This window comes from Dama dama, chromosome 18, assembly GCF_033118175.1.
Source record: "Dama dama isolate Ldn47 chromosome 18, ASM3311817v1, whole genome shotgun sequence".
Classification (NCBI taxonomy): domain Eukaryota; kingdom Metazoa; phylum Chordata; class Mammalia; order Artiodactyla; family Cervidae; genus Dama; species Dama dama.
In genome coordinates this window covers 7,682,485-7,709,128 of record NC_083698.1, presented here as the reverse complement: position 1 = coordinate 7,709,128, position 26,644 = coordinate 7,682,485, and the positions used below count along the sequence as shown (strand labels likewise).

Genomic DNA, 26,644 nt, shown 5'->3' with positions numbered 1-26,644 from the left:
ATGAGAATGAGGTGACACAATTTAGCCATTCTGAGGAGAAATCATGTTTTATGGCTTTCATGGAGTCTGGCTCCAATAATACTGCATGCATGAATGAGCAAAGTCAACTATCTCAGACAAGGACTGAACCAGGAAACGACCACAGACAGGACATTACATCAGCTCTCCCTGACAGAACAGTTTCTATAAGCAAGAAATGCCCAAACTCAGGTCTCCTACAAGAGCTGACTCAGGGGAAAAGACCCTGATGCTGGGAAAGACTGAGGGCAGGAGAAGCGGGCAGCAGAGGATGAGATGGTTGATGGCATCACCGACTCAATGGACATGAGTCTGAGTAAACTCCAGGAGACAGTAAGGACAGGGGAGCCTGGCGTGCTGCAGTCCATGGGATCCCAAAGAGTCGGACACAACCAAGCAACTGAACACCAATATACTCGAAAGCAACTAAATATCTGCTGGGTTTTCATCTAAAATGAGGGATGAATACAACTGCCATCACTCCTTTCCAACTGAAGCAGATGGGAAATCATCAGTAGTCATCCAGTTGAGGAACTCTTCCATAACAGCATTGTATTTACAAATCCTAGCCCAGAAAATAAATGAGACTTCAGCTAGTGCAATATGTTACCTTACAATGAGTTTAAAAAATAGTACATCCATAACTTGGGTAAATTAAACATACATATCTAAATCTTTCTGTCAAATATCTACAGATATCTATTCACTTAGTTATTGTCTACCATTCTCCTCTTTTATAATATTTATCCTCTTTGTTTAAAAAAAAAAAAGGAAAGTCACTATATTAAAATTACAGTAAGACTTTCCCTGGTGATCTTGTGTCCTGCCTGCCAATGCAGGGGACAGGGGCTTCATCCCTGATCCTGGAGGGTCCCATATGCCGCAGAGCAACTAAGCCACGTGCACCACCACTTCTGAAACTTGCATGCCAAGAGCCCAGGCTCTTCAACAGGAGAAGCCACCACAGTAAGAAGCCCACACACTGCCATCGAGAGTAGCCTCTGCTCACCGCAAGCAGAGAAAGCCTGTGTGCAGCAATGAAGACCCAGGGCAGCACAAAATAAAAATACATACATAAAATCACAATGAAAATGGATACTAGAAAACAAATCTCCTGTGTTCACGGTAGGCAAACAACACATAGGATTACCTTTCCTTATTTCTTTGTTTTTAAATACACAAATATTTAAAGAAAAGGTACATGCAGGTCAGGAAGAAATAGTTAGAACTGGACATGGAACAGAAGACAGGTTCCAAATATAGAGTCAAGGCTGTATATTGTCACCCTGCTTATTTAACTTAAATGCAGAGCACATCATGAGAAACGCTGGGCTGGAGGAAGCACAAGCTGGAATCAAGATTGCCGGGAGAAATATCAATAACCTCAGATATGCAGATGACACCACCCTTATGGCAGAAAGCGAAGAACTAAAGTGCCTTCTGGTGAAAGTGAAAGAGGAGAGTGAAAAAGTTGACTTAAGGCTCAACATTCAGAAAACTAAGATCATGGCATCTGGTCCCATCACTTCATGGAAAATAGATGGGGAAACAGTGGACACAGTGGCTGACTTTATTTTGGGGGGCTCCAAAATCACTGCAGATGGTGACTGCAGCCACGAAATTAAAAGACGCTTACTCCTTGGAAGGAAAGTTATGACCAATCTAGACAGCATATTAAAAAGCAGAGACATTACTTTGCCAACAAATGTTTGTCTAGTCAAAGCTATGGTTTTTCCAGTGGTCATGTATGGATGTGAGAATTGGACTATAAAGAAAGCTGAGCGCCAAAGAATTGATGCTTTTGAACTGTGGTGTTAGAGAAGACTCTTTAGAGTCCCTTGGACTGCAAGGAGATCCAACCAGTCCATCCTAAAGGAGATCAGTCCTGAATATTCATTGGAAGGACTGATGCTGAAGGTGAAACTCCAATACTTTGGCCACCTGATGTGAAGAACTGACTCACTGGAAAAGACCCTGATGCTGGGAAAGACTGAAGGCGGGAGGAGAAGGGGACGACAGAGGATGAGATGGTTGGATGGTATCACATCAGTAACTGAGCTGAACTGAACGGAACATTGCTTATGTTCTACTTTTTAACCCTGATCTTAGAAATCCCAACCATGAGGGCTTCCTTGGTGGTCTAATGGTTAATAGTTCACTTTCCAATGCAAGGGTCGCAGGTTCAATCCCTGGTCAGAGAGCTAAGATTCCCACATGCCTCCTGACCAGAAAACCAAAACATGAAACAAAAGCAATACTGCAACAAATTCAACAAGGACTTTAATAACAGTCCACATCAAAAAAGAAATCCAAACCACTAATAATCTGAGATTATTAACTTTAGAAATTGAGAGCAGGATTAATCATATTATCAGGTAAGCATTCAATCATTATGCTCTTAGCTTACTCAATACTTTGGCCACCTGATGTGAAGAACTGACTAACTGGAAAAAACCCTGATGCTGGGAAAGATTGAAGGTGGGAGAAGGGGACGACAGAGGATGAGATGGTTGGATGGCATCACCGACTCGATGGAAATGAATTTGAGTAAGCTCCAGGAGTTGGTGATGGACAAGGAAGCCCGGCGTGCTGCTGTCTATGGAGTTGCAAAGAGTCGGACACGACTGAGTGACTGAGCTAAACTGAAGGAGAAAGTATGACTCAGTTATACAGGAGACTTGAAAAAACAGAAAGATTAGCTCATTTCTGGATAGATGGAATGACTCCAACTCTTAAATACAGTAAGAAAGTATCAGATGAGAAGCTGCGACACAAGTTTTCAGAGAAGAAATTTTACTACTCAGGGCTATAAACCTGCACCTATCTTTCAACCTGTCACCTCCATTTTCTTCAACTTTCAAAGACAATCTCTACTACCTCTTTGCACGTTCTTTTCATATATATACACATATATGAATATCTGTATATTAATATGCTATATGAATATATATAATACAAGGGAAAGGTTTTGACACGTGCAAAGGGAAATAAAACTATATAGGCTAATTATTAAGTAGCTACTAACACTGTCTCTACATAGAAATCTGGCCATGTCAGCTTCAGCAGGGCTTCCCAGGTGGCTCAGTGGTAAAGAATCTGCCTATCAATGCAGGAGATGTGGGTTTGATCCCTGGGTTGGGAAGATCCCCTGGAGAAGGGAATAGCAAATCACTGCATTATTCTTGCCTGGAAAATTACATGGACAGAGAAGCCTGGCAGGCTACAGTCCAGGAGGGTCACAAAGAGTCAAACACAGCAGACTGACTGAGCACACACGCAGCTTCAGTAATTGTGTTTGTGATGAAGCATCATCCACATAACCATACTTATTAGGCAAAATAACCTTAACTACAGTTGTTCTTTCCAGGTCTTATTAATTAAATAAGCTTCTGTTTTAACAGACGAGTCAACGGCAAGTTAGCTCAGGTCATGTCAAGCATTCTAAAAATGATTTCAAATTAATCAAGTCACCTGAAAACTGGTGAACAAATATATACAAAAAAAAGGTATCTGCTTAGATACTAACACAAAAGGAAGTGATTAAATATAAGAACAAGGACCATGAAAATTTGACAAGACTTTCAAGGGATGTATTAGGTATAGAGAATCATTTTCTCCTCTTAATTCTAGGTCAGAATGCCAAACTACATTCATAGCTGGTGCTGAGAATACACTTTGAGTAGGGGCTCAAGGGTATTGAGTTTCTGATTTTTACTCAAAAACCTATTTGAAAGCATTTATTTTGTTAAGCTACAGTTCTTACTACCATATTAGTTGCTCCATTATTTATGAGAAGGATAAAAGGGCTGTAAAGGTGCTGGCAGATTGGGAGTTATGACTGCCATATGAAAAGAATTTTTTAGAAGTGGTAAGGGAAATTGGTGCCATCAAACCTTCGTCTGTGGTTCACAATGAAAAGGCAGCGATGGGGTGGAAAGCTGGTCCAAAATAAACGTATCTAATAGCAAACAAAAGGGAACAGTGAGAGTTCTATCTCATGCAGGCACCTACTATATGGAAGGCCACAAACCACTTGGGTGAAATACAAGGAAAAATAACTATGATGTCACTGTAGAGGTACCCAGCATAGTAGAGAATACGAATGATAAATGAAAATGACACGGAGGAAAGATATAGTAACCATAGGGGGAAAATGGCGAAGTACCCCTAGTGTGGATCATTACCAAGGGATAGAGTGATCACAGAACAGATCTTTTAAAATATTTTTCTTTATGTATTCATTTATTTGGCTGTGCCAGGTCTTTGCAGCGTGTGAGCCCCTAGCTGTGGCACGTGCGAGGTTAGCTCCCTGATCAGGGGCTGAACTAGCGCCCCCTGCATTGGGCGGGCATAATCTTATCCACTGGACCACCAGGGAAGTCCTGATAGCACAGATTTTAAGAAAACAGATTTCAAAATATTCCCCCCGACCCCCTGAAAAATGAAAGGAGATGAAAATTAAGAGCTCTGCAGTTGGACTGACCAGCTCCATCATTGAGCTGTGTGACCATGGACAAGTTACTCAAACTTTATGGACCTCAGTTTCTACATCTGTAAAACAAGAAAATAACCTAATTTCAAAAGCTTTTCTAGTATTGTTAAGAGAAACAAAGAAAAAAAGCAATGGCCAATATTCATTTAACACGTGAGACACAGTTCTAGACACTCCAAAGGTATTCATTCACAGACACTCTTTGCAACCATGTGAAACCAATTCCATTATCAGCCCTGCTTTCACAGATGAGAAAATCAGGCTTAAGCCAGCATTCAACAAATATAAGCTTTATATCATGACCCTCATTACCAAGAGATAGGTAACATCAAAAAACAGAAGATTCACATAAATTAGTGTTATTTTAAAATCTTAACTAGTACCAGTGAAGAAAAATTGGCCAAGAAGAGAAACCAATGGGCTACACAGAAAGTTCAATAATGTATCTGAATTGTTAAAGAACACAAATAAAAGGAGAAGAGATATTTAAGAAGGATAATGTTCTCATGGGCTTCCCTGGTGGCTCAGATGGTTAAGAATATCTGCCTGCAATGTAGGAGACCCGGGTTCAATCCCACCCCCTGGAGAAGGACATGGCAACCCACTCCAACATCCTTGCCTGGAGAATTCCGTGGACATAAGAGCCTGGCGGGTGCAATCCACAGGGCTGCAAAGAGTCAGCCATGACTGAGCAACTCACACTTTGATGTTCTCATATGTCTAAGTCCAAAATGAGACAAAGCTGGCAAGGAAAACAATGATTTCAGACCTATGTATTATCAGAATAAGAAAGGGCAAGACCGATTATCAAGGACATATGAATCATGTTCAAGTGACAGAGAAAAGAGAGTACCTCAAATTTCTGCATCCAGAATACATTTTACATGATTCTTGCATCAACTCCTCTCTCCCTCTTTACTGGCTCCTTTATTATAATCCACACACACACGCAATTCCTTCCCGTTTAAAGCCAAAACATCAAAAACACTTCTGCCCTTTCTCCTTGTTTTTTCTTTTCCATATTTTTATTGGCCATTTGTGTCCATTTTGTTGGGTTGTTTTTCATGTTCTTTAGTCATTTGAAACTTTGCTACTTTTTTCTTATTTTTCAAGAACTTTTTTACAACAATATTGTTTTTATTAATACCACACATAGTATTTTGCATATAAAACATAATATATAGCCACTCTTACTATGGCTATATTCCTAATTTGTCACGTATTTTCTATAGTAGTTTAAAATTTTTTGAATAATAAATTATATATCTTATAAATGATTTTCAAGTACATAGAGCAGAAGATAAAGTCTAAAAATATCAGCAGAAATCATGTTAGCTATATTTATTCCCATTCTTATATCCCAGTTACAGCTATTATTTTTAAAATTCATTTTTATCTGGAGGATAATTGCTTTAAAATGTTGTGTTGGTTTCTGCTGTGTAACAACACGAATCAGCTCTAAGTACACACGTATCCCCTCCCTCCTGAACCTCCCCCCCACCCCACCCCATCCTACCCCTCTAGGTTGTCACAAAGCACTTTCGCACTTTCTTCTTATTCTCCTTTTCTCCCCTGCCTCACCCCTCAAAAGAATTGCTTGCAGAGTTCCCTGGTGGTCCAGTGAGTTAGGACACCAAGCTTCCAATTGGAGGCACAAGTTCGGTCCCTGGTCAGGGAACTAAGATGCCATATGTGGCATGGCCAAAAAAAAAAAAAAAAAGAAGAGCTTGCATTTCATCCTCCATTCTTCACCCTTCTCTCTTCAACCAAAGCAATTAGGTCTGTAGCCCTCATCAGTCCCCTTCACAAACTTAAGAAACACCTTCCTAATTGTAAACGTAATGGGTTCTTTTCAGGACTCTTCTGACTTGCCTTTGCCAAATATTTGACACCATCATCCACACTTTCAGCAACTCTCATCCTTCCCTGGTGCTTGGCTGGTTTTCTTACTCTTTCTCCTAGCAATCCCTTTCACAGTCTTTAGTTTTTCCCTTGTCCAACTCTATTAACACTTTACTATTTCATCCCTTCTATTTCACCCGGAGAAGAGACAGATTCTATTTTAATTTAATCATCCTCTAAGCTTCACTTTGGGCACAGTCCGAGATGCACTCAGTTCTCCAGAGCTTAACACTGAAACCTTCCCAGGACGTGAATTAGGGGAGTGGGTGGAGGAGTGTCACCCTGTTTAACCTAGTCTATTGCCTTCTCATTAGGAACTCGGCTTCCTCTGGGATCCCCAGTAGGCCTCGTTTGTAACATTGATTTGGTTTCTCAGTATCTCCATTTCCTTCTTCTTTCTCCTAAGAGGTTTGATCAGACACACAACAAAGGCCTTTGGTTCCTTTTCCTCAGGGGTTTTTTTGTCTGTCGGTACCTGCGCTGCCTACCAAGCTGCTTCAAAATTCACTCCCTTGTCTCACCCATCAGGCCAATTAGGAATGACATCTATCTTATTCTCAGTTGAGTTATAGCAGAGCTTTCAACTGGTAACCAACGTCCTAGTGTTTACAATCTTCCTTCCTCTCAGTCAATGCTGGTAGGATCATTGATTTACATCCCTTAAAACAGAGATAGTTAAAAACACATCAATCCCAGGGAGACCATTTCAAACTAGAAACAGAATTATCTTTTAAATTTTCAAAGAATTTGTTTATACAGGGAAATTTATATATATCTGTCTCCTTGAACCCGAGAAGGAAGGGAACACATACTTGCTTGGAATCAACCGTTAAGCATGAGAAATGTCTCATGCCTGGGATGTTTAAAATAATTTCCTGTCTGAGATTTGTTGAGCTCAGGATATTTTTCTTCATAAAAGTCGCTGAGCTTGTACTATCTTTTAACACTCTCCGGTTAATTATAACAGAGCAACAAACAAGAACCTGAAGTTGGAGGACTTCCCTGGTGGTCTAGTGGTTAAGACTCCACGCCTCCACCACAAGAGGCATGGGTTCGATCCCTGGTCAGGAAACTAAGATCCCACACACCATGGGGTATGCCCCCCCCAAAAAAAACACAAGAGCCTGAAGCTGAATTTCAGGGGCAACTCAAGCATACTGAGGGAAAGAATCAGATGAAACCCCTGACCTACCAGATCTCGTATTCCTTAAAAGTCACCCCAAATCAACAGGGTCTACAATCCAATTTTGCACTCAATTACTCTATACAACTTGTAGTCTGAAATTGTCAAGTAAATGCCATATCTCAATTATTATAATTGCTCCTAATGGTATAGTGAGGGCCTCCCAGGTGGTGCTATAGTAATAAGGAATCTGTCTGCCAGTGCAGGAGATTTAAGAGAGTCAGTTTCGATCCTTAGGTTGGGAAGATTCCCTGGAAGAGGGCATAGCAACCCACTCCAGATTCTTGCCTGGAGAATCCCATGGACAGAGGAGCCTGGTAGGCCATATAGTCCATGGGGTGGCAAAGAGACGGACTCAACTGACGCGACTCAAGACGAACGCCCGTAATGGTTTAATATACTCCGTTTGTACACATCAGGGCTAAACAAGACAGTCAGCATTTGACTAAAACTCGTTCACAGTAAAAACCATTAGCTTTGGGCTCTAAAAAGTTCCTGATTTCACCCAAGCCCCAGCTTACTCATTAATGCATGTTTCAAATGTCTGATATTTCTCTTACCTTGAATGACTCTGAGCCTGTCTTCTAGGGCATGAGTAGTAAGGGATCTGGGTAAGTCATGTGAATTTTAGACTGATCAGTTGCTGTTTCACAAAATTCCTGAAGTCTAGCCTCCATACCTTGCTGTCCAAGAGTGTGTGCTGTACCTAAAATTCACTAATTAGCCATGAAACTTTTTAAATCAATTGACAAATCTTCACTAGAGGTTCAATGATAATCACAAACAATTCAAAAAATCTCCAAGGTTCACGGCAGTTGATGCTTCTAAATACTCAACTGGATTCCACAGTAAAATACTTCAATGGAATTTTGGTTTTTTGGCAAAATTTTTTGTAAAGTTCTATAGGAATAAAGCACTACATAAGGAAGGTGATCACATATTTTATCATCCAAATGGAGACAGCAAATAGTAAAAAAAAACACTGAATTAGCAAAAATGAGCACCATAAATAATTACACAAAGACAGGAAGCATAAATCAGGATTGTCCTGAGCAAACCAGTACATAAGGTACTCCTTTCCAAAAAGCACCTCACACCAAAAAGTCTTTGTCCCTGTTGGGAATAGGATACAAAATGAGTGAGGTTAATGCAAAAGTAGTTAATGAAAAGACCAGGGAAAGAACTCTGTGCAGAGGTAAGAGCAAAGATTGAATTCCAGACTAAAATGAAATCCAAACTGTATTGTGAGGTATTAGAACATGGCTCAAAGATTCTTTGACATGTTTCACTGAGGAGAGCAGTCTGTATTCCCTTCCCTTGAATCTGGTCTCTTACAACAGTTGATTGATAAAAGTAGGGGACAGGGGTCCCTCCAGTATTGCGCATGGATCTTAACATACAGGCTGCTTCCACTTCTGTATTCTGCTGTTGTTCAGGTCATCTATTCCTTGGTAATATTCCTTCTTGCTTGATCTATGAGTTACTGACAGACAGATGGGTCCAAGTCTCCAGTTACTATGGGGGGTTGCCTATCAATCCCTTCAGCTGTATCAGTTTTTGCCCCATGTGTTTTGACACTTTATTGTTAGATACATATACTTTAAGAACTTCTGTATCTTTTTTAGAAAACTGACCTCTCTATCATTATGGAATGCCCTTCCTTACCCCTGATGGTCTTTAGAATCATCAGAAGTGTCTGCTTAGTCTGAAATGAATATCGCTAATTCCAGCTTTCTTTTTTTTCCCCCATTTATTTTTTATTAGTTGGAGGCTAATTACTTTATCACAATATTGTAGTGGGTTTTGTCATACATTGACATGAATCAGCCATGGATTTACACGTATTCCCCATCCCGATCCCCGCTCCCACCTCCCTCTCTACCTGATCCCTCTGGGTCTTCCCAGTGCACCAGGCCCGAGCACTTGTCTCATGCATCCAGCCTGGGCTGGTGACCTGTTTCACCCTTGATAATATACATGTTTCGATGCTGTTCTCTCGAAACATCCCACCCTCGCCTTCTCCCACAGAGTCCAAAAGTCTGTTCTGTACATCTGTGTCTCTTTTTCTGTTTTGCATATAGGATTATCATTACCATCTTTCTAAATTCCATATATATATGCGTTAGTATACTGTATTGGTCTTTATTTTTCTGGCTTACTTCACTCTGTATAATGGGCTCCAGTTTCATCCATCTCATTAGAACTGATTCAAATGAATTCTTTTGAATGGCTGAGTAATATTCCATGGTGTATATGTACCACAGCTTCCTTATCCATTCATCTGCTGATGGGCATCTAGGTTGCTTCCATGTCCTGGCTATTATAAACAGTGCTGTGATGAACATTGGGGTGCACGTGTCTCTTTCAGATCTGGTTTCCTCAGTGTGTATGCCCAGAAGTGGGATTGCTGGGTCATATGGCAGTTCTATTTCCAGCTTTTTAAGAAATCTCCCAGCTTTCTTTTAACTAGAGTTAGCATGGTATATTTCTCTCTCTCACTTTACTTTTAACCTGAGTCTTTATACCGAAGGTGGGTTTTTGATAAGGCACATATAGTTAGTTCGATCTTGTTTTTTATCCAGTTTGACAATCTCTGTCTTTCAACTGGGGTATTTAGACCAATTACATTCAAAGTGATTTTCATAAGTGCATTAATATCTATCCTATTTGTAACTATTTTCTATTCATTCATTCATTCATTCATTTTCTTTCTTCTTCTGCCCCCTCTAATTGAGCATTTTAGATAATTTCATTTTATATCCATTTAGTGAATCATATATAGATCCCTCATTTCCTGTTCAGCTGTGAAAAATGATACCATATGGAACAGGTACAACCTTTTCCTGTCTAGCCCTTCACAATAGTAGGTTCACAAGCAAAATAAATGACAGTTGCTGTTTTAACTCTCTAAGCTTTGAGGTAGTTCATTTGCAGTAATAAATAAGCAGAACATTCCTAAGACTATTCTCAAGGCCTTGACAACTTTTCAAAGCTCAAATCATACCAATCTCCCCTGAACCCCCAGCCACATGGGGCTCTCTGAGTCTGCAGAAAACACCAAGCTCTTCTCAGGGTCTGACGTGAAACTCTCTCATCCCTGATGTTTACTTGGGTGGTTACATCTCCTCCTTCAGATTTAAGTGTAAACGTTCCCTCATCAGCAAGGCTTCCACTGGCCATTCATCTAAGGTAGACACACTGCCCACAGCTGTCCCTGACATAAACACAGAAGCCACCACAGCTTTCAGGCGGTGCAGTGGTAAAGAATCCACCTGTCAACACAGGAAACGCAACAGCCGCGGGTTCGATCCCTGGGTCGGGAAGATCCCCTGGAGAAGGAAGTGGCAACCCTCTCCAGTGTTCTTGCCTAGGAAATCCCATGGAGAGAGGAGCCTGGCGGGCTACAGTCCATAGGGTTGCAAAAAAGCCAGACACGACTGAGCAACGAGCACTCAGGCTGCTGACTTGAGTCATTTTTGCCTTCTCCACTAGATGACAGGCCCCAGGGAAAGCAAAACCCAGTTTGGTCCACCATTAAGGAGAAGGGGGTGACAGAGGATGAGATGGTTGGATGGCATCACTGACTCAATGGACATGAGTTTGAGCAAACTCTGGGAGACGGTGAAGGACAGGGAAGCCTGGCGTGCTGCAGCCCACAGCGTCGCAAGAGTCAGACACGACTTAGCAACACGAACAACAACAACATATCCATTGCTTGGCCCAGAACACCAAACACGGTACCAGCTTAGTAAACGTCTCCAACGGAAAGAGCTCTTTTAAATGGGCAATGCCTCTATACATTCCTTGTTGAGACCAGAGCTTCTCAGATGTGGCACTACTCACACTTTGGGCCAAACAGTTCTTTGTTGCATGAGACTGTCCTGTCCGCTTGTAAAATGTTTCACAACACCCCTGGCCTCTCAATGCCAGTAACACCACTACCACTCCCCGAGTTATGAAAGCAAAAATGTCTCCAGGCATCAGCAAATGTATCCTGGTTTAAACTAAAAGGATGACAATGATACTGAAGCCAACTCAGGAATGTGGGTTTGCTTTAAACTGAAACCAATCTTATCATCATGTCATTCCGAGCCCTCCTCAAAAACCACTTGAGCTGAACAACAAGAGAGTTCTCTGACATTATGGTAATTGGATATTCTACACTAACTCTTTCAAAGGATTCCTAATTCCAAAGAATGCGTCCGTTTTCACCAGCTAGACTACAACCCTAAAGACAGGAAATATCACTGATTATTTTGAGGGTCTCCTAATCACACGATCAAAGAACCCTGATAATGAAAATGGCTAACAGAGGCTATCATGAAAGTACTGTTTAATAGGAAAGCTATCCCCATGCAGTTTAGTCTAATGATTCAAATCATGCTTCTTGCTTAAACAATATCCTCATTGTCACTTTTGTCAAAAAGATTAGGTATTGTTTGTGTATCTGCTGCAAACCAAAGGAAACCAGCTGTGCCCGCGAACCAGCTTGCAATGCCTTGCATTCTTCTTCCAAAGGAAGTCTGGGCTGAGTCTGCAATCTGAATAGGCTTTAAGATTTCGAAAAATAAAACTAGTAGATGCCGGTTTGGGGGCTGTCATCCTCCTCAGACTAGGTAAGGATAAAAAACTCTACTTTTCCAACATTCATCTGTACACAATGAGCAGCCACTTGGGAAATTACACGGTGCAAACTCCATTCATTCCATTTTTAATCCAGTGTCTCTTGATGTACACTGTAATGCCATACGTTGTGCATTAAATCACAAAACTAACACTGACTGCATTATCATAGCCTGCTGCCGTATTTCATACCATGTGACGGACAGTGTGCTTACAGGCTTGATCTTTGAAGTGATCTGTGACAGGAAGCCAATGGACCCAAAGTCAGAAGGAAATCAGAGCAGGCCGATTGAGAGCCGGAGAGCAGCAGAGCCCATAAAATGTAATCAGATTTGCCTCTCTTCTGTACAGTTTCTGTTGGAGGGTAGATAACCTCTCAAGACATTGGAAGTCAGCATGACGGTCCAGGTGTCAACACTGAAGACCAAGACCTCACTGAACCCGGAGTCCAGGGTTCTCCGTCTGGGGGATTCTGGCTTGTAGAATTCCTCACACTCTCCTGATGGGTGTTTCAGTAGAGCTGACCTTCAGGTCCCAGCAGCAAGAGCCACCGCCTCTTTAATCTCACATATTCTGAAAAGGTGGTTAACTGCCACTGCCTTTCTTCTTGCTACCTCTTGTTTTAATTAACAGCATTTCTTTCCCCTATTTCTCCTGGGCCTTTGAAGAGCTCTTTGAAATGTATTTAGTATATTTCAGCCTTGGTTTGGCTGTAGTCTCTCAATTTATGAGTTCATTGATTTCAAGTTCAATTGTTTGGCACAAACTGGCAGAAAGACATGCTAAAAGAAGACTGGCATTTTCAATCACGTAAGTCTTGTGTTACAAAAAGTGAGCAAATTCCTCCATTGCTCCTTCCTATTGACCTCTGAGATAACGATTCAGAGCTGGCACACACCAGTGTGGGCAGGCTTCTCTGTCAAGCGGGCTCCCGCAGGAGGAAGGTTTTGGCATCTTCACCTCAACAGAAACTGAAGACAAGCAGGAAAGAGAATTACCAGAAATCAGGAGCATCCATGGGATGACTAAGTCCAACACTCTTAATTCCAGAGACGGAACTAGAGAACAGTTTCTCTTCCTCTAAATGACACGAGAAGTATGAGAAAATCAAAAGCAAGCAGCAATAGGACTTCTCTGGTGGTTCGGGGGCTAAGACTCCGTGCTCCCGATGCCGCGGGCCCGGCTTCCCGCTGCATGCCACAGCTAAAAACAGTACCTCGACAAAGAGCTGAGGCAGCCAAATTAAGAAATACACTCATTTAAAAAACAAGCAGCTACAGTCTCCATCCTCTCTAGATAACACAGGAAGGAAAAGAGAGGAGTCTGGAGTCTGTCCCAGGCAAGAGTAAAGGTTCTCACCACTCGTGGCAGGGGGTGGAGCCCAGGAAAACTCAAGCATCTGGGGTGAGGAGGAGACGCAGGTGCAACCCCCCAGCAGATCCCAGTGCAGTGAGGAACACACAAGCCCACCACACCCCAAATCTGGGAGCTGAAGTGACTGGTGCTCACAGCTCCTACCTACAACAGCCGGCCATTCATGTGCCCACCCATGAACAACCCGCCAACCCTTTCAAGTTCTGTTGCTTAACACCAATCCCACGTTAACAGTCAAACACAACCCTTGTGCTTTTATGAAAATTTGCACAATAACTCAAATAAAGCAGCTTGCTTTTACTTTATGGCCCTCAGGCTTTAACAGACTTTGGGAAAACTCTCCCAAGGAGTCCTACAGATGCACACAGTGATGAGGGAGGCTGGGTTTAAAAGCACATGAGGCGATGAATTCAATCAGTCACCACTGATTGAGAGAATAAATTGAGAATAAATACTTTACTCAACATTCTTCTTTTTGAAATTTCACACCATTTCCCGTGGGCCTTTCTGACTGCATTCTAGCTTATATAGAATATACTCTGTATGTATATATAAACAGACAGATAGATAGATAGATGCTGTGGCCACCTGATGCGAAGAGCCAACTCATTGGAAAAGACCCTAATCCTGGGAAAGATTGAGAGCAAGAGGAGAAGAGAGTGACGATGGTTGAGATGGTTGGATGGCATCAGTGACTCAATGGACATGAGTCTGAACAAACTCTGGGAGATAGTGCAAGACAGGGAAGTCTGGCAAGCTGCAGTTCATGGGGTTGCAAAGAGTCGGACACAATTTCGTAACTAAACTACAATAACAACATTCTAACTTACACAGAGTTATTTATAGTATATGGACCATCTCCCTTCAAAACTGTTAAGTTTCCTGAGGGCAGAATCTGTATCTAAGTTTCTTTCTGTCTACCTACAGCACAAAAGGAGCATAAGAACAATATCATGAACACTTGCCATTAGTTTTAAAAACTCAAAAAACGTGAACAAGTCTCTGAATGTACAAAACATCTTTTGGAAAACAGATGATTTCAAGGTGCTGAACTAAAGATATCTTTAAATGCCACAAGTTTTAAAATGTAGAGTATTATACCCTGCATGATTTTTTTTAATTCTATATTAAAAGTTACAGGGATTTAGAAGAGAGAACAAAACCAGGAAATCAAGCCAGGAAAAAGATTAGTAGCAAGAGTGATGATAAACTGCCTCCCATCCCAAACATAAACACACATAAGCACAAAGAAAGTATTAAGAAGCTGGAGAACAAAACAAAACAAATCTCTACTCAAAATGAACTGTAGGAGGTTCAAAGCTTTTTTTTTAATAAGAAAACTTATTTGTGAGTGTTTTATGTTGAAATGGTTGCAGTTAATCAGTTGCACGTTTTAGAAGCAAGTTCATTACCAAAAAGCTACACAGCATAGGAATCTCAGACAACTTCTCCCCAGCCTATGTACTGTTACAGGAACAAGAACCCCAAGAGAATTCAAGAGTAATAAAAAAATATTTCTATTTCTTCTCAGCTTTCTAAACAATGGCTAACAGCAACAGTATCAAAGTCAAAAATTACACAAATCTTTTTGACTGGGGGAGAATATTCTTTGCTTATTTTATTTGAACCATGAAATAGAAGATGACTTACAGAGACCATAAATGGAGATGGTAAAGAAGAATATTACCATGTACACTGATGCTAAGTTAGTGAGGTCTGAAATGAATGAGTATTATGGATTCAATTGTACCCTCAAAAAAAGATATGCTGAAGTTCTAAGTCCTAACTCCTCAGAAAGTGACCTTATTTGGACATAGCATCTTTACAGAAGTAGTCAAGTGAAAATGAGGTCATTATAGTGGACCCTAATCCAAAATGACTAGCGTTCTTATAAAAAGGGGAAATTGGGATGTGGAGACAAACATGTCGAAGGAGAACACCATGTGAACATGAAGGCAGACATCAGGGTGACGCACCAGCAAGTCAGGAGATCGCCGGCACACCTCACGAGCTAGAAGAGAGTCAGGGACGCAAAGATCACAGGTACACCTCACGAGCTAGGAGAGAGTCAGGGACGCCAAAGATCACTGGCACACCTCACTAGCTAGGAGAGGGCCAGGGACGCCTAAGATCACTGGTACACCTCACGAGCTAGGAGAGAGTCAGGGACGCCAAAAATTGCAGGTACACCTCTCGAGCTAGGAGAGAGTCAGGGATGCCAAAGATCGCTGGGACACCTCACGGGCTAGGAGAGAGTCAAGGAACACATTCTGCCTTACAGCACCAACCCTCAGAAAGAAATCAACTCTGCCAATACCTGATCTTAGATCTAGCCTTCAGAACTAGGAGATGATACATTCCTGTTGTTTAAGCCACCCAGGCTATGCTATTTATTTTAGCAGTCTAGCAAACTAATAAAATGAGCTCTATGGCAAAATCCAAACTTGACACTTTACACATATGTAAAATGCTCACCATTCAAGTATCAGTGGTATCTCTACAAATGACAGGCAGCTTCATTGCAATATGATAGCTGCTCTTGAGGATGATGCTAAAGATAATATTTAAAGATGGAAGCAGGAAGACTTCCCTAGTGGTCCAGTGGCAAAGACTCCCAAAGGATGGCGCCTGGGTTTGATCTCTGGTCAAGACACTAGATCCAATATGCCACAACTAAGACCCAGAGCAGTCAAGTAGATAAATTAGATAAACAATTAAATTTTTTAAAAAAGGAAGTAGGGATGCAGACAGCTACAGGAGAGTGAGTAGTATTGGAACAAGGATCCCGACATTCAGTTGACTCTTTAAAATCATGTAGTGCTTCAGAAGACACACCAAATTCAGCTCTCCAATGTTGCTAGATGCATGTGACTATTGTTCTTTGGCCTGACCTTGCCACTGTAAGGCAAATAAGCCAAGCAGCCTGTCATCTCCTAAAGCAGGTGAGTGGTCAGTGGATTCCATCTCCAGCTGGAGGAAATTAAATAGTACATGTGACCAGAGAGTTTTAAACAGCTCAAGAAATGCTGACAAGTTACACTGAAACCTGCTGGAGTGAAAAGTATTAACTGTCCAGAACTATCCTTCTCAAAAATTGTAGGTACTTAAAAAGCAGTCTTTGTTTTATTCAGGCATAATAAACAGAGAATGTTTCAACTATGTCTCAAGATGTTGTCATAAATCTAAAGCATCTGAGTTGTAATCTTGCACTTGGAAATCACGTAAGCATATCTTTGGTGGGAAGGCACTGCAAAGTGATTGTCTATTTTCATGTAATGAAATACTATGTTTGCTTCAGTTTGATTCACAGTTAAAATAAGTCAGAGCATCCGGGAGAACCATCTGGAATACAGCAGGACCAAGTCTTTCCAAGAAGACCTTATCCTGTGGAAGGATAATGGTTAGGAAAAGATGACCTCAAACAAGACAGACATGAGCCAAGACAAGCTCTATCACTAATAACCTGTACAGACTTGGACAAGGGACTAAATTTCTCTAAGCACCAAGATGCCTGGTCCAGAAGAGATGGCAATAATATAATAATGGGGCCTATCTTACAGAGTGTTGTGAGGAGTAACTGAGACAGTGAATATATCATACTTTATACAAAACAATTGCTTAATGCAGTGTAGTTACCTTCACCTTCTTAACATCAAAGATGCAATTTAAGTTTATACAGTAGAATACTATTTTTCCTTAGGAAAAAATAAAAAAACTTGGGAAACAACCACTGTTGAAATTAACCCACCCAGTGAAGCCATTATCATAATACTCCATTATGCTCAAGTGACAGAATGAAGTCATTAACAGCCCTCTAGATATTGTTATTTCATTCCCCATATTTTTTTCCTACTAAAAATTTATAAGGCTTTTTTAAGTAAAAAATAAAATCTCAAAATTAACACTCAATTTTTGACCTACAGCATTTCTGAATGTCCATACTTATATATCTTCCTCTATCAGAAATATTGCTTCACCTTCTTAACTTAAAAACTATGAACAATGGCGTAAGGCTACTTTCCAGAAAAGCCAGAGTACCTCAATAAGCAAACAGTCAAAATTTCCAATTCCAAGTTTAGAATGATCCTTCACAGAACTGTCTTCTATAGCTCTTTAATTACTTACCTTAGTGAGTAACTCAATTACTGCTAACTAATTGCTTAGTTGGAATTTCCTATCTTTTATAATGACTTAAAAGAGAGACAAAAACAAGGGTAGTTTACATGTTACATGTTACCAAATACAGTAACTCTGTGTTCTTAATAAAAAAGGGAGAGGGAGGAGGCATGTCTGGAACATACAGAGGCAAGCTTCTGAAGCATCCAAGTTTGTGGGCTTCCCTGCCAGTGTAGGGGTGGGGGCTCTGTAGCGGGCACGAGTTCAGTTCCTGGTCAGGAATCCCAGATGCCACTTACCAAGGCCAAAATAAATCATCAAATTAAATTTAAAATTACCTCACTTAAAAAAATTTTTTTAAAAAGAATCCAAATCTGTGTCCTGATCCCAGGATAGCATGGGGGGAAGAAGAGCTGCTTCTCTCTGTGGAAATACTTACAGCATGAGGCCAAAGGAGACAGGCAGAAAGAGCTTGTGGTTTGTTAACTACTTCTGAAAGATGGCGTAAAAGCTCAGTTTAAAAAGGTGCCAAGAATGGTCAATACATTTGACGCTGTCAAATCAGTCCTCTTATTCTTGAGCAAACCCTAAACCTCCAGAAGAAATTAATCACATCACTCACCTGGAAATGAATTCTCATTTGACGGTTCCACCTCCAAGGAGAGAAAGAGAAAATAAAGGTGGGGGAGAGGTAGGATAGAAAAGACCAACTGGGCAAGTCTGCAAAACTTTGCTCAGAAAAAACCAATTCTAATGATTTGCTAAAACAATGACAACAACAAATAACAGAAAACCTGAGGGAGGAAAGTCTACTGTATGTGAAAATTATTTAAATACACTGTTATTTTGTACTAAGAGAGCAGGTATACTTTCCATATGAAATATTCAAAAACGAGTGAACTTACTTGCTTTTCCCTTTGTATACTGTAGCATAAGATCCTTCCCCTAGTTTTTCCAGTTTTTCATATGAGTCAGCTTTTCCAAATTTGGGACTTGTTGGCTAAAAATGAAGCAGAGGGTAAACAAAACAGATTGTATCAAACTAATTAACAATAAATAACCCAATTTTGCTGAAAATGTAGATCCTCTATCAGTTTTTAAATAACTCTTCTCTGATACAAGAATGCTTATTTTTAAAAACATAATAAGTGTTCAGAATACAAAACTAAGAAAATGCAAATGAATACAGTGTAGTTTAAATTTACCCATGATCTAATCACCAACAGGGAACCACCAGCAGTGACTTCTTCTGCTGCTCTCTTTATGCTGATGAATGCTTTCTAACACTCATCACTACAGATCACACTACAGATACTGTCTTACAGCCCGCTTTTTTCACTCAAAAGGAATATTTTCCGTGTTATTATATAGTCTTCTAAATTGTGGTTGTTGTTCATCACTAAGTCGTGTCTGACTCTGCAACCCCATGGACTGCATGCGGCACCCGCTCCTCTGCCCTTCACTATCTCCCGGGGTTCACGCGAATTCACGTCCAACCATCTCATCCTCTGCCACCCCCTCCTTCCTTTTGCCTTCAATCTTTCCCAGCATCAGGGTCTTTTCCAACGAGTTGGCTCTTCATATCAGGTGGCCAAAGTACTGGAGCTTCAAGCTTCAGCATCATCCTTCCAGTAAATATTCAGGGTTGATTTCCTTTAAGATGGACTTGTTTGATCTCCGTTGAGACCAAGGGACTCTCAAGAGTCTTCTCCAGCACCACAATTTGAAAGCATCAGTTCTTTGGCACTTAGCTTTATGGTCCAGTTCTCACATCTGTACATGACTACCTGAAAAACTAAATTAGGGGCTGAAAAATTTAGCCTACCATCTCGTTTTACATATCTTGTAAACTTAAGCTTTTTATATATTTTTAATGCAAAAGGAATCTAAAAAAGAATCAAAGTTCATAGCATGAGAAAATTATATGAAAATCAAGTTTTAGTGATAAAGTTTATTGGAACATTTGTTGTTTAAGTTGCTAAGTTGTGCCCTACTCTTTTGCAACCCCATGGACTGTAGCCTGCCAAGATCCTCAGTCCATGGAATTTTCCAGGCAAGAATACTGGAGTAGGTTGCCATTTCCTTCTCCAGGGAATCTTCCAGACCCAGCAACAGAACCCGTGTTTCCTGCATTGGCAGGCAGATTCTTGACCACTGAGCCACCAAGAAAGCCCATTATTGGAACTAGTTGCACTCATTCATTTACATATTGTTTTATGCTTTATCGACTTCCCCGGTGGCTTAGATGGTAAAGTGTCTGCCTACAATGCCGTAGACCCAGGTTCAATCCCTGGGTTGGGACGATCTCCTGGAGAAGGAAATGACAACCCACTCCAGTATTCTTGCCTGGAAAATCCCATGGACCGAGGAGCATAGTAGGCTATAGTCCCTGGGGTCGCAAAGAGTTGGACACGACTGAGCAACTTCACTTTCACTTTTCACTTTTATGCTTTTCAAGCTATAGCAGAATTATAGTTGCTATAAAGATCATATAGCCAACAAAGCTGAAAATATTTACTACCTGACCCCTGTTATAAATCATGACTGTATAAAATTTAGTCATATAAAGTTATCCCTCTGATACTTTTTAGCAATAATACAAATAATCAAATACATTCAGATAACACTGGTTATTACAAAATTAACTCTCTTATGTCCACATACACCAATCCTTAAGGTTCAGCTGCAACAAAATCATTCTACCTTAAGAAACCATACATCCTATTATGACCACAGAAGTGCTAAGAGCAAGTGGTCTCATCACTCTTGCTGCGGTCAACTCCCACCCCACTTTCACCAGACAGCAAGAAAAAGGGAGTGCTGTCCTCTATGAGGATAAATTACCTGTTATTTTAATGTCTCTATAAAAAGATAGTATCAAAACACATTAAAATGATAATTCTATAAAGAATTAATAACTTCTTAAAAGTATTATGTAATCACAGTTTTAAGTACATTTGTAACTGATAAAAAGCTGCTAATGACTGTGGGGTACTCTGTAATGATTAGAAGCTTCCGGAAAGAACTTAATGTTACACTATTCTTGACCATGTGCTCTTATACCACTTATGAAAATACACAATTTACCTTCAATGAATCTGACTCCTACAGTTTATAAAGATTCTATGCCCCAAATTGAGCAATGCTGTTTACCACCTTCCTACCAAGAATGCCACAGAATGACTGAAAAGATACTTTTCAAAAACAATAAATCAGAAATACAAAAGGGAAACAAAAAAGAGTGTCACTTTCTAATCACATATTTTGAGGAATTCTAAAATACAAAAAGTAATCTGGATCAAAACTTCAGAGAAGAAACTGGGGGGACTTAGAGCCTTAATATGTAGGAGAAAACTAGTACAGATAAAAGAATTAGGAACCTCTAGGTAAATAGGAGACTAATCAACAGAGCTGAATACATAATGTCCTCCTAAGCAAACTGCAGGAACATGTGCAGAGGAGACAGCTGAGAATGTGGGTATTCAGGCTGGAAAGGCAGAGAGGATTGAAGTGGCTAATAACCAGAGAAAGAATAAAACATCTACCTCCCTCAAACTGTAGTCCCTGCCTCTCACACAATCACTAGAGACAATGTACAGAAAACAGAATAAGCTGAGAGCAATTCTAAAATACAAAAATGAGTATACCACCAAGAATCACAAATCATTTCAGGAATATCAACATCTTATTGAAAAAGTAACAACACTGAATAAAAATAACCAGTATCTTAAGAGATATCCAAGAAGATATTATATTCTTTAAAAAGAAACAGAGATTTAGAGATTAAATATTTAATTAATGAAATAAAACCTGTATGGGCTGTGACTAAAAGAATGTACACAGGTGAAAAAGTAATAAGTTCAATGTTTGAATTGAATTTTCAAAAAAAAACTCTAAGGAGAAGTTACATTTAAACAGAAAATTTTTCCAACCAGCATAGTATTTTTATAGGTTTAACAATGGCTGGAAAAAGACAGCTAAGCAACTGATACTCAAGACAGCTGAGTATCAGCTGGGACGGAAAAGTTGCAATTTTACCACCCATAGGGAAAGAAAAGATACAGAATTCCATTTTATCTTCATATAAGTTATAGCTAGAGTGATGGGGGAAGTGCAGGAAGGCAAGAGACAGTAGAAAAATAAAAATAAAAACATACCGGGATTTACTGGATTGTTAAAGACAGACTGCAGATACTAATTAACTCCACATGCATAATTTTTAGTACCTCTATTAATACTTAGATGGTAATTAGTAGAATAAATAAGATGTACAAATCCCAAACAAGTTAAGGAGAGAAAGAATGTAAGAGAAAAGCACAAGGAAGAAGGGAAAAGAGGGTAAAGAAGGGGGTAGTTAGAGAAGGGGCATATACTCAGTAACAAAGCATATAAAGTAGAAAATCATAAAATAAGAAAGTTATATCCAGACATATCAACGTTTATGATAAACAAAAATTTAAAAATTTCTCTATTAAAGTTCTCAGATTGGAAAGACAATCTAGCAATGTGCTATTGAGAAAAGACAAAAGAAACAAACAAAAAAAAACACACACAAAAGAGCAAATCTGAAAATAAAAAGGGAAATCTAGCGAAAAAAAGTATTTTTGCAAAACTGTACGTTATAGCAACACTGATGGCAGACAAGACAGAATTCACAAAACGGCAAATAGATTATTTTACCCCAATAAAATCCAACAAGAGATTTACTTTTTAAAAAACGTTTTACTCTGTATTGGGGTATAGCCAATTAACACCGCTGTGATCGTTCCAGGTGAGCAGGGAAGGGACTCGGCACGTACACGCACAGGTACCCATCACTCCCAAACGCCTCCCATCCAGGCTGCCACATGACAGCGAGCAGAGTTCCCTGTGCTACACAGCAGGTCCTTGTCAAAATCCACCAAGAAATTTAATAATCACACACTGGTATGAGCCAAACAACACAGCTTTGCAGTGTATGAAACAACTGCTGGCAACAATAAAATGAGAAAGTGTGAAATCCACAGTGATAATGCAAGACAGACATACATCACTCAGATATCAGCAGAGCAGGCCGATGACCAATAAGTAAGAAATATGTGCGCTTGAGTATTAGAAATAACATTTTAACACATGCATATTAACATATATTCTTTTTAAGTACACATTTAATATTCACAAAAAATGGTGAAAGCTTAGGCCACCAAAGAAAAACAAACAAAAAAACCCTCAGTATCAAAACTGTAAGAACCACTTCAAGTTACTTATTCTGAACACAACACAATAAATTAGAAATTATTAATAAGAATAAAAAGAAAAATAAATAGTCTGGCCACATGGGTTGGATTAAAAAGCAAATCTAAATTGAAAATTCATAAGTAAATACGCAGCATTGAGGACATGACATTTTAAGACCCATGGGATGCAGGCAAATCTATACATAAAAGAAATTTTAAATAAATGTGTACATACTAGAAAAGAAAAAAGGTTGAAAGTATTATGATTTAGACATTTAACTGCAGTTAGAAAACGAACAAAAGACATTACTGGAAGAAATTAATAGGCAATGGACCATTTATTCTTTTTTCTTCAAGAAACTTGTAAAGCATCAACCACGTGTTGAGTTGAATCAACTAAAACTTGATGGAAAATTACATTCAAAAGCGCCTGACTAGTCCTGTGTGGGTTATGTTCTCATGCATTTTTCATCACCAAGAAACAGCTTGAGAATGTCACACTTTACCATCACCCTCCTGAGCCCAAGTTTTAAACAGAAATTTTAAACCCTATATTAAACTTCAGTATAAAATGATCTTCAATGGGGAAAATATTGTGTTCACAGTTCCACTCTAAATTATTTAAAATCAGAATGAGGAGTCTGTATGTTTGCTTTTGTGCTCCTTTAAGACTAAATTCAATCTAAGTTAAGGAAAAAAGAAGGAACAGAAAATTACCTCTTTAGTCCTATTAGGAAATAAACTGCTAATGTGTATTGAGAGCAACGCCAAGACACAGTCACACAAAGCTGGTAACATAATAGGAAGCTATTATTTTATCTTTCTGGAAAGGTGCAGATAATTTTCCAAAAATGACATATTTCACTCTTCCTAAACTGCCTTATATTAGTTTATGTAATTTTAAGACATGGACCATATTAAATTTACTACTTGAGGAAACTGAATTAAAGAAATTCAAAAAATAAGGATAAGACTCTTTTTTAGGCTATATCTCATTTATCCATAAGAAAAAATAAAGCAATAGATGTTAACGACACAAAGTATTCTATTTATCTAACTGAGTAGATTTCGGTGCATTAACTGCCATGCTTAAAGTACATTCTATTAACAACGTGATGGCAGAAAATGATTATTTTGCCACATTGGGTGGAAAAACAGTCAATGTGATTTGCCTTGTGCAACTGATATGTACACCCTGTGGAAATATACTGTAATTTACAGATCAATCATGCTGTAAAACAGGAAGAATCACACAGAGGTAGTGCCTCTCTACAAGTTATTTTAGTCCACCAAAGAATGGGTCCATGGAACAGGCCCTGTCTATGAGATGGTCTGAGCTTTAAGAGTTAAATTCTTGTAAAGTTAATCTCCTATTTTAAGTAAACAGAAATGTTCTGATCGTAATTATTTTGCATATAAATAAGGAACGCAAATGCCAAGTGTTTAGAGAGGCCAATAATAAAATACTTCCAATCAAAGGAGCCAGCTAAGAATAATTTAAAAGGAAAAGTCCTGTTTTGTTGGATAATTAAAGCCCAGGCCTTTGGTTTGCCTTTTTTTTCCCCTTGAAACTTCATTAAATCATCACATTTTAAATAAAGATGCTAGCTCAAACCAATAAGCAGTTAACCCTAACGTTATCTTTGGCTCTTTGATGTCAGGTGCATGGATGGATGGAAGTAGCTTTATGGGGCCACTATTCTCTGCTTAATCACTTCCTCCATTTAGACTGCAGGTTTGACATAGCACTTTAGATAACTGGAAATACAGAGGGCTAATCAGCAATTATTAACAGACACTACATGCATAGAGACATGGAATTTAATGAGACAATGTTAACACACTTTTTTTTTTTAACAGAATAAAGGCACAGAGAACTGTCAATTGTCTGGATCAGTGGAGGGGACATTGGCATGGATAATGAAAAAGTCAAGGTAATATTCAAGCTGAACGGTGTTTGTCCTGAAGGAGATGCTCCTGGCCCTTGCTGCTCTGGGTTCGTCATGGAATCAACAAAAACAACCAGCCAACATGGATTGTTTACTATGGTCCATGCTTACAGTTTATCACTTTAAATTCGTTATCTAAATTTAAACCCTGTTAACACCACCTTGAAGTTGGTTCTATTAGTATCCCTTTTTGAATATGAAGAATTTAAGATTGCATTAATAAGGTAACTCATCTAAGATCTTGGAGCTAATGCTAGAGCTAGAAGTCAAACCAAGTTGACTGGAATTGAGAACTTATTTTCTTTATACTATTGCATTGGCAGGATCTAACTCCCACACAAATGGAGGAGATTTCAATCATGCTTAAGTCTATCATCCACTGAAGTCCCATTCTTAGAAACAAGGATGGGGTGTTTACCAGATTTTTCTAAACTGCACGAGTATCCCTGAGTGTTCACTGCAGTGATACCATGATATGGCTAAACAGTTTTACACTGAATTCACTGAAAATTTACTTTAACCTTCAAACATAACCCCTTACTTAAGATTGCTCATGATCCCCTGCATCGTAGGAAAACCACAAGCATCACTGCTCTATTACATGATACTAAATAAGTGTGAGCCTGGGTGAGGGGAAGGTGGGACAGGTTCAATTAGAACTATTTGGCCTGGGCTTCCGTGGTGGTCTGGTGGTTAACAATCCGCTTTGCAACACAAGGAACATCTGTTTGACCCCTGGCCCGGGGGGGAGGGGTCGCACATGTCTGGGGGCAACTAAGCCTGTGTACCACAACTACTCACACCTAGAGTCCATGCTCTGCAGAAAGAGGTCACTGCAAGGAGAAGCCGGCTAGCAGAGTAGCCCCCACTGGACGCAACTAGAGAAAGCCCGCGCGCAACAGTGAAGACCACGCACAGCCCAATATAAATAAATAAACTTCTCTTAAAAAGAACTATCTGACCTCATTAAACAACAAGGATTTTTGAAGTCAAACCTTCCTTGGCTAATTTTTCTTCCGTCTTTGATCTTCACAACAGGCTCTAGCATCCTGCTCATTTCCAGCCCTTTTAAACATAGCAACACTGAGATAATTCTTAGTCGATGGGTAACTTGGTAACAAAACAGATCTAGATGCTAGACAGGGCAACAGACCCAACCCCCCCACATACTAACAACCTGACAAGGGGTCTCGGTTCTTTTCTTTTTATCTAAGTCTTTGACTGCACTGGGCCTCAGTTGCAGCACACGGGACTTCAATCTCCCTGAACTCCTAGCTGCGGGCCGTGGGGTCAGTTCCCTGACCAAGGCGCGAACCCAGGTCTGCTGCACTGGGAGTGCGGAGTCCCAGCACTGGATCACCAGGGAAGTCCCGGGCGGGGCTCCATCTGGGAGTTTCCTAGTCCCCATAAGAAGCAGGCAATGCCAGATGAGATCCCCAAGGACAAGCGTCAGAGAACTGCGGCGGGACTCTCATTTCCAAGTTAGCACCTTCCTCCCCTCTTTGCAAACAGAGCCTGCCAGTCAAGGGATGCAGCTTTCCCCCACCCTACCCCACCCCCACTCCGGCTGAAAGGAAGTCAATTTGGGAGAAATCTGCAGAAAGCATAGAGGACCCTAATCTAAACATGAATTTCTGAAAATCTGTTCTCTTTAAGCTCAGCTTATGATAGCACAGCTCAATGAAATCCCTTCTAAGTTGGACCAGCCTCCTACAGCACTGCCAATAGTTCTAGCTACTGAAGGGCACAGCCTGGTTGGAGGAGGTGGTAA

At 40.0% G+C, this 26,644-nt stretch overlaps 1 protein-coding gene across 5 annotated transcripts in view; it reads right to left on the bottom strand.

The window, feature by feature from the left end:
• The window catches only part of CDK14 (cyclin dependent kinase 14), a 738,271-nt gene that overhangs the window by 455,304 nt on the left and 256,323 nt on the right, over nucleotides 1-26,644 (bottom strand). For all 5 annotated transcript variants that reach the window (XM_061164852.1, XM_061164854.1, XM_061164850.1 and 2 more), the window contains one exon: nucleotides 18,614-18,708. In XM_061164852.1, coding sequence (XP_061020835.1) covers nucleotides 18,614-18,708 — 95 coding nt within the window. The remainder of the gene's footprint in view (nucleotides 1-18,613; nucleotides 18,709-26,644) is intronic.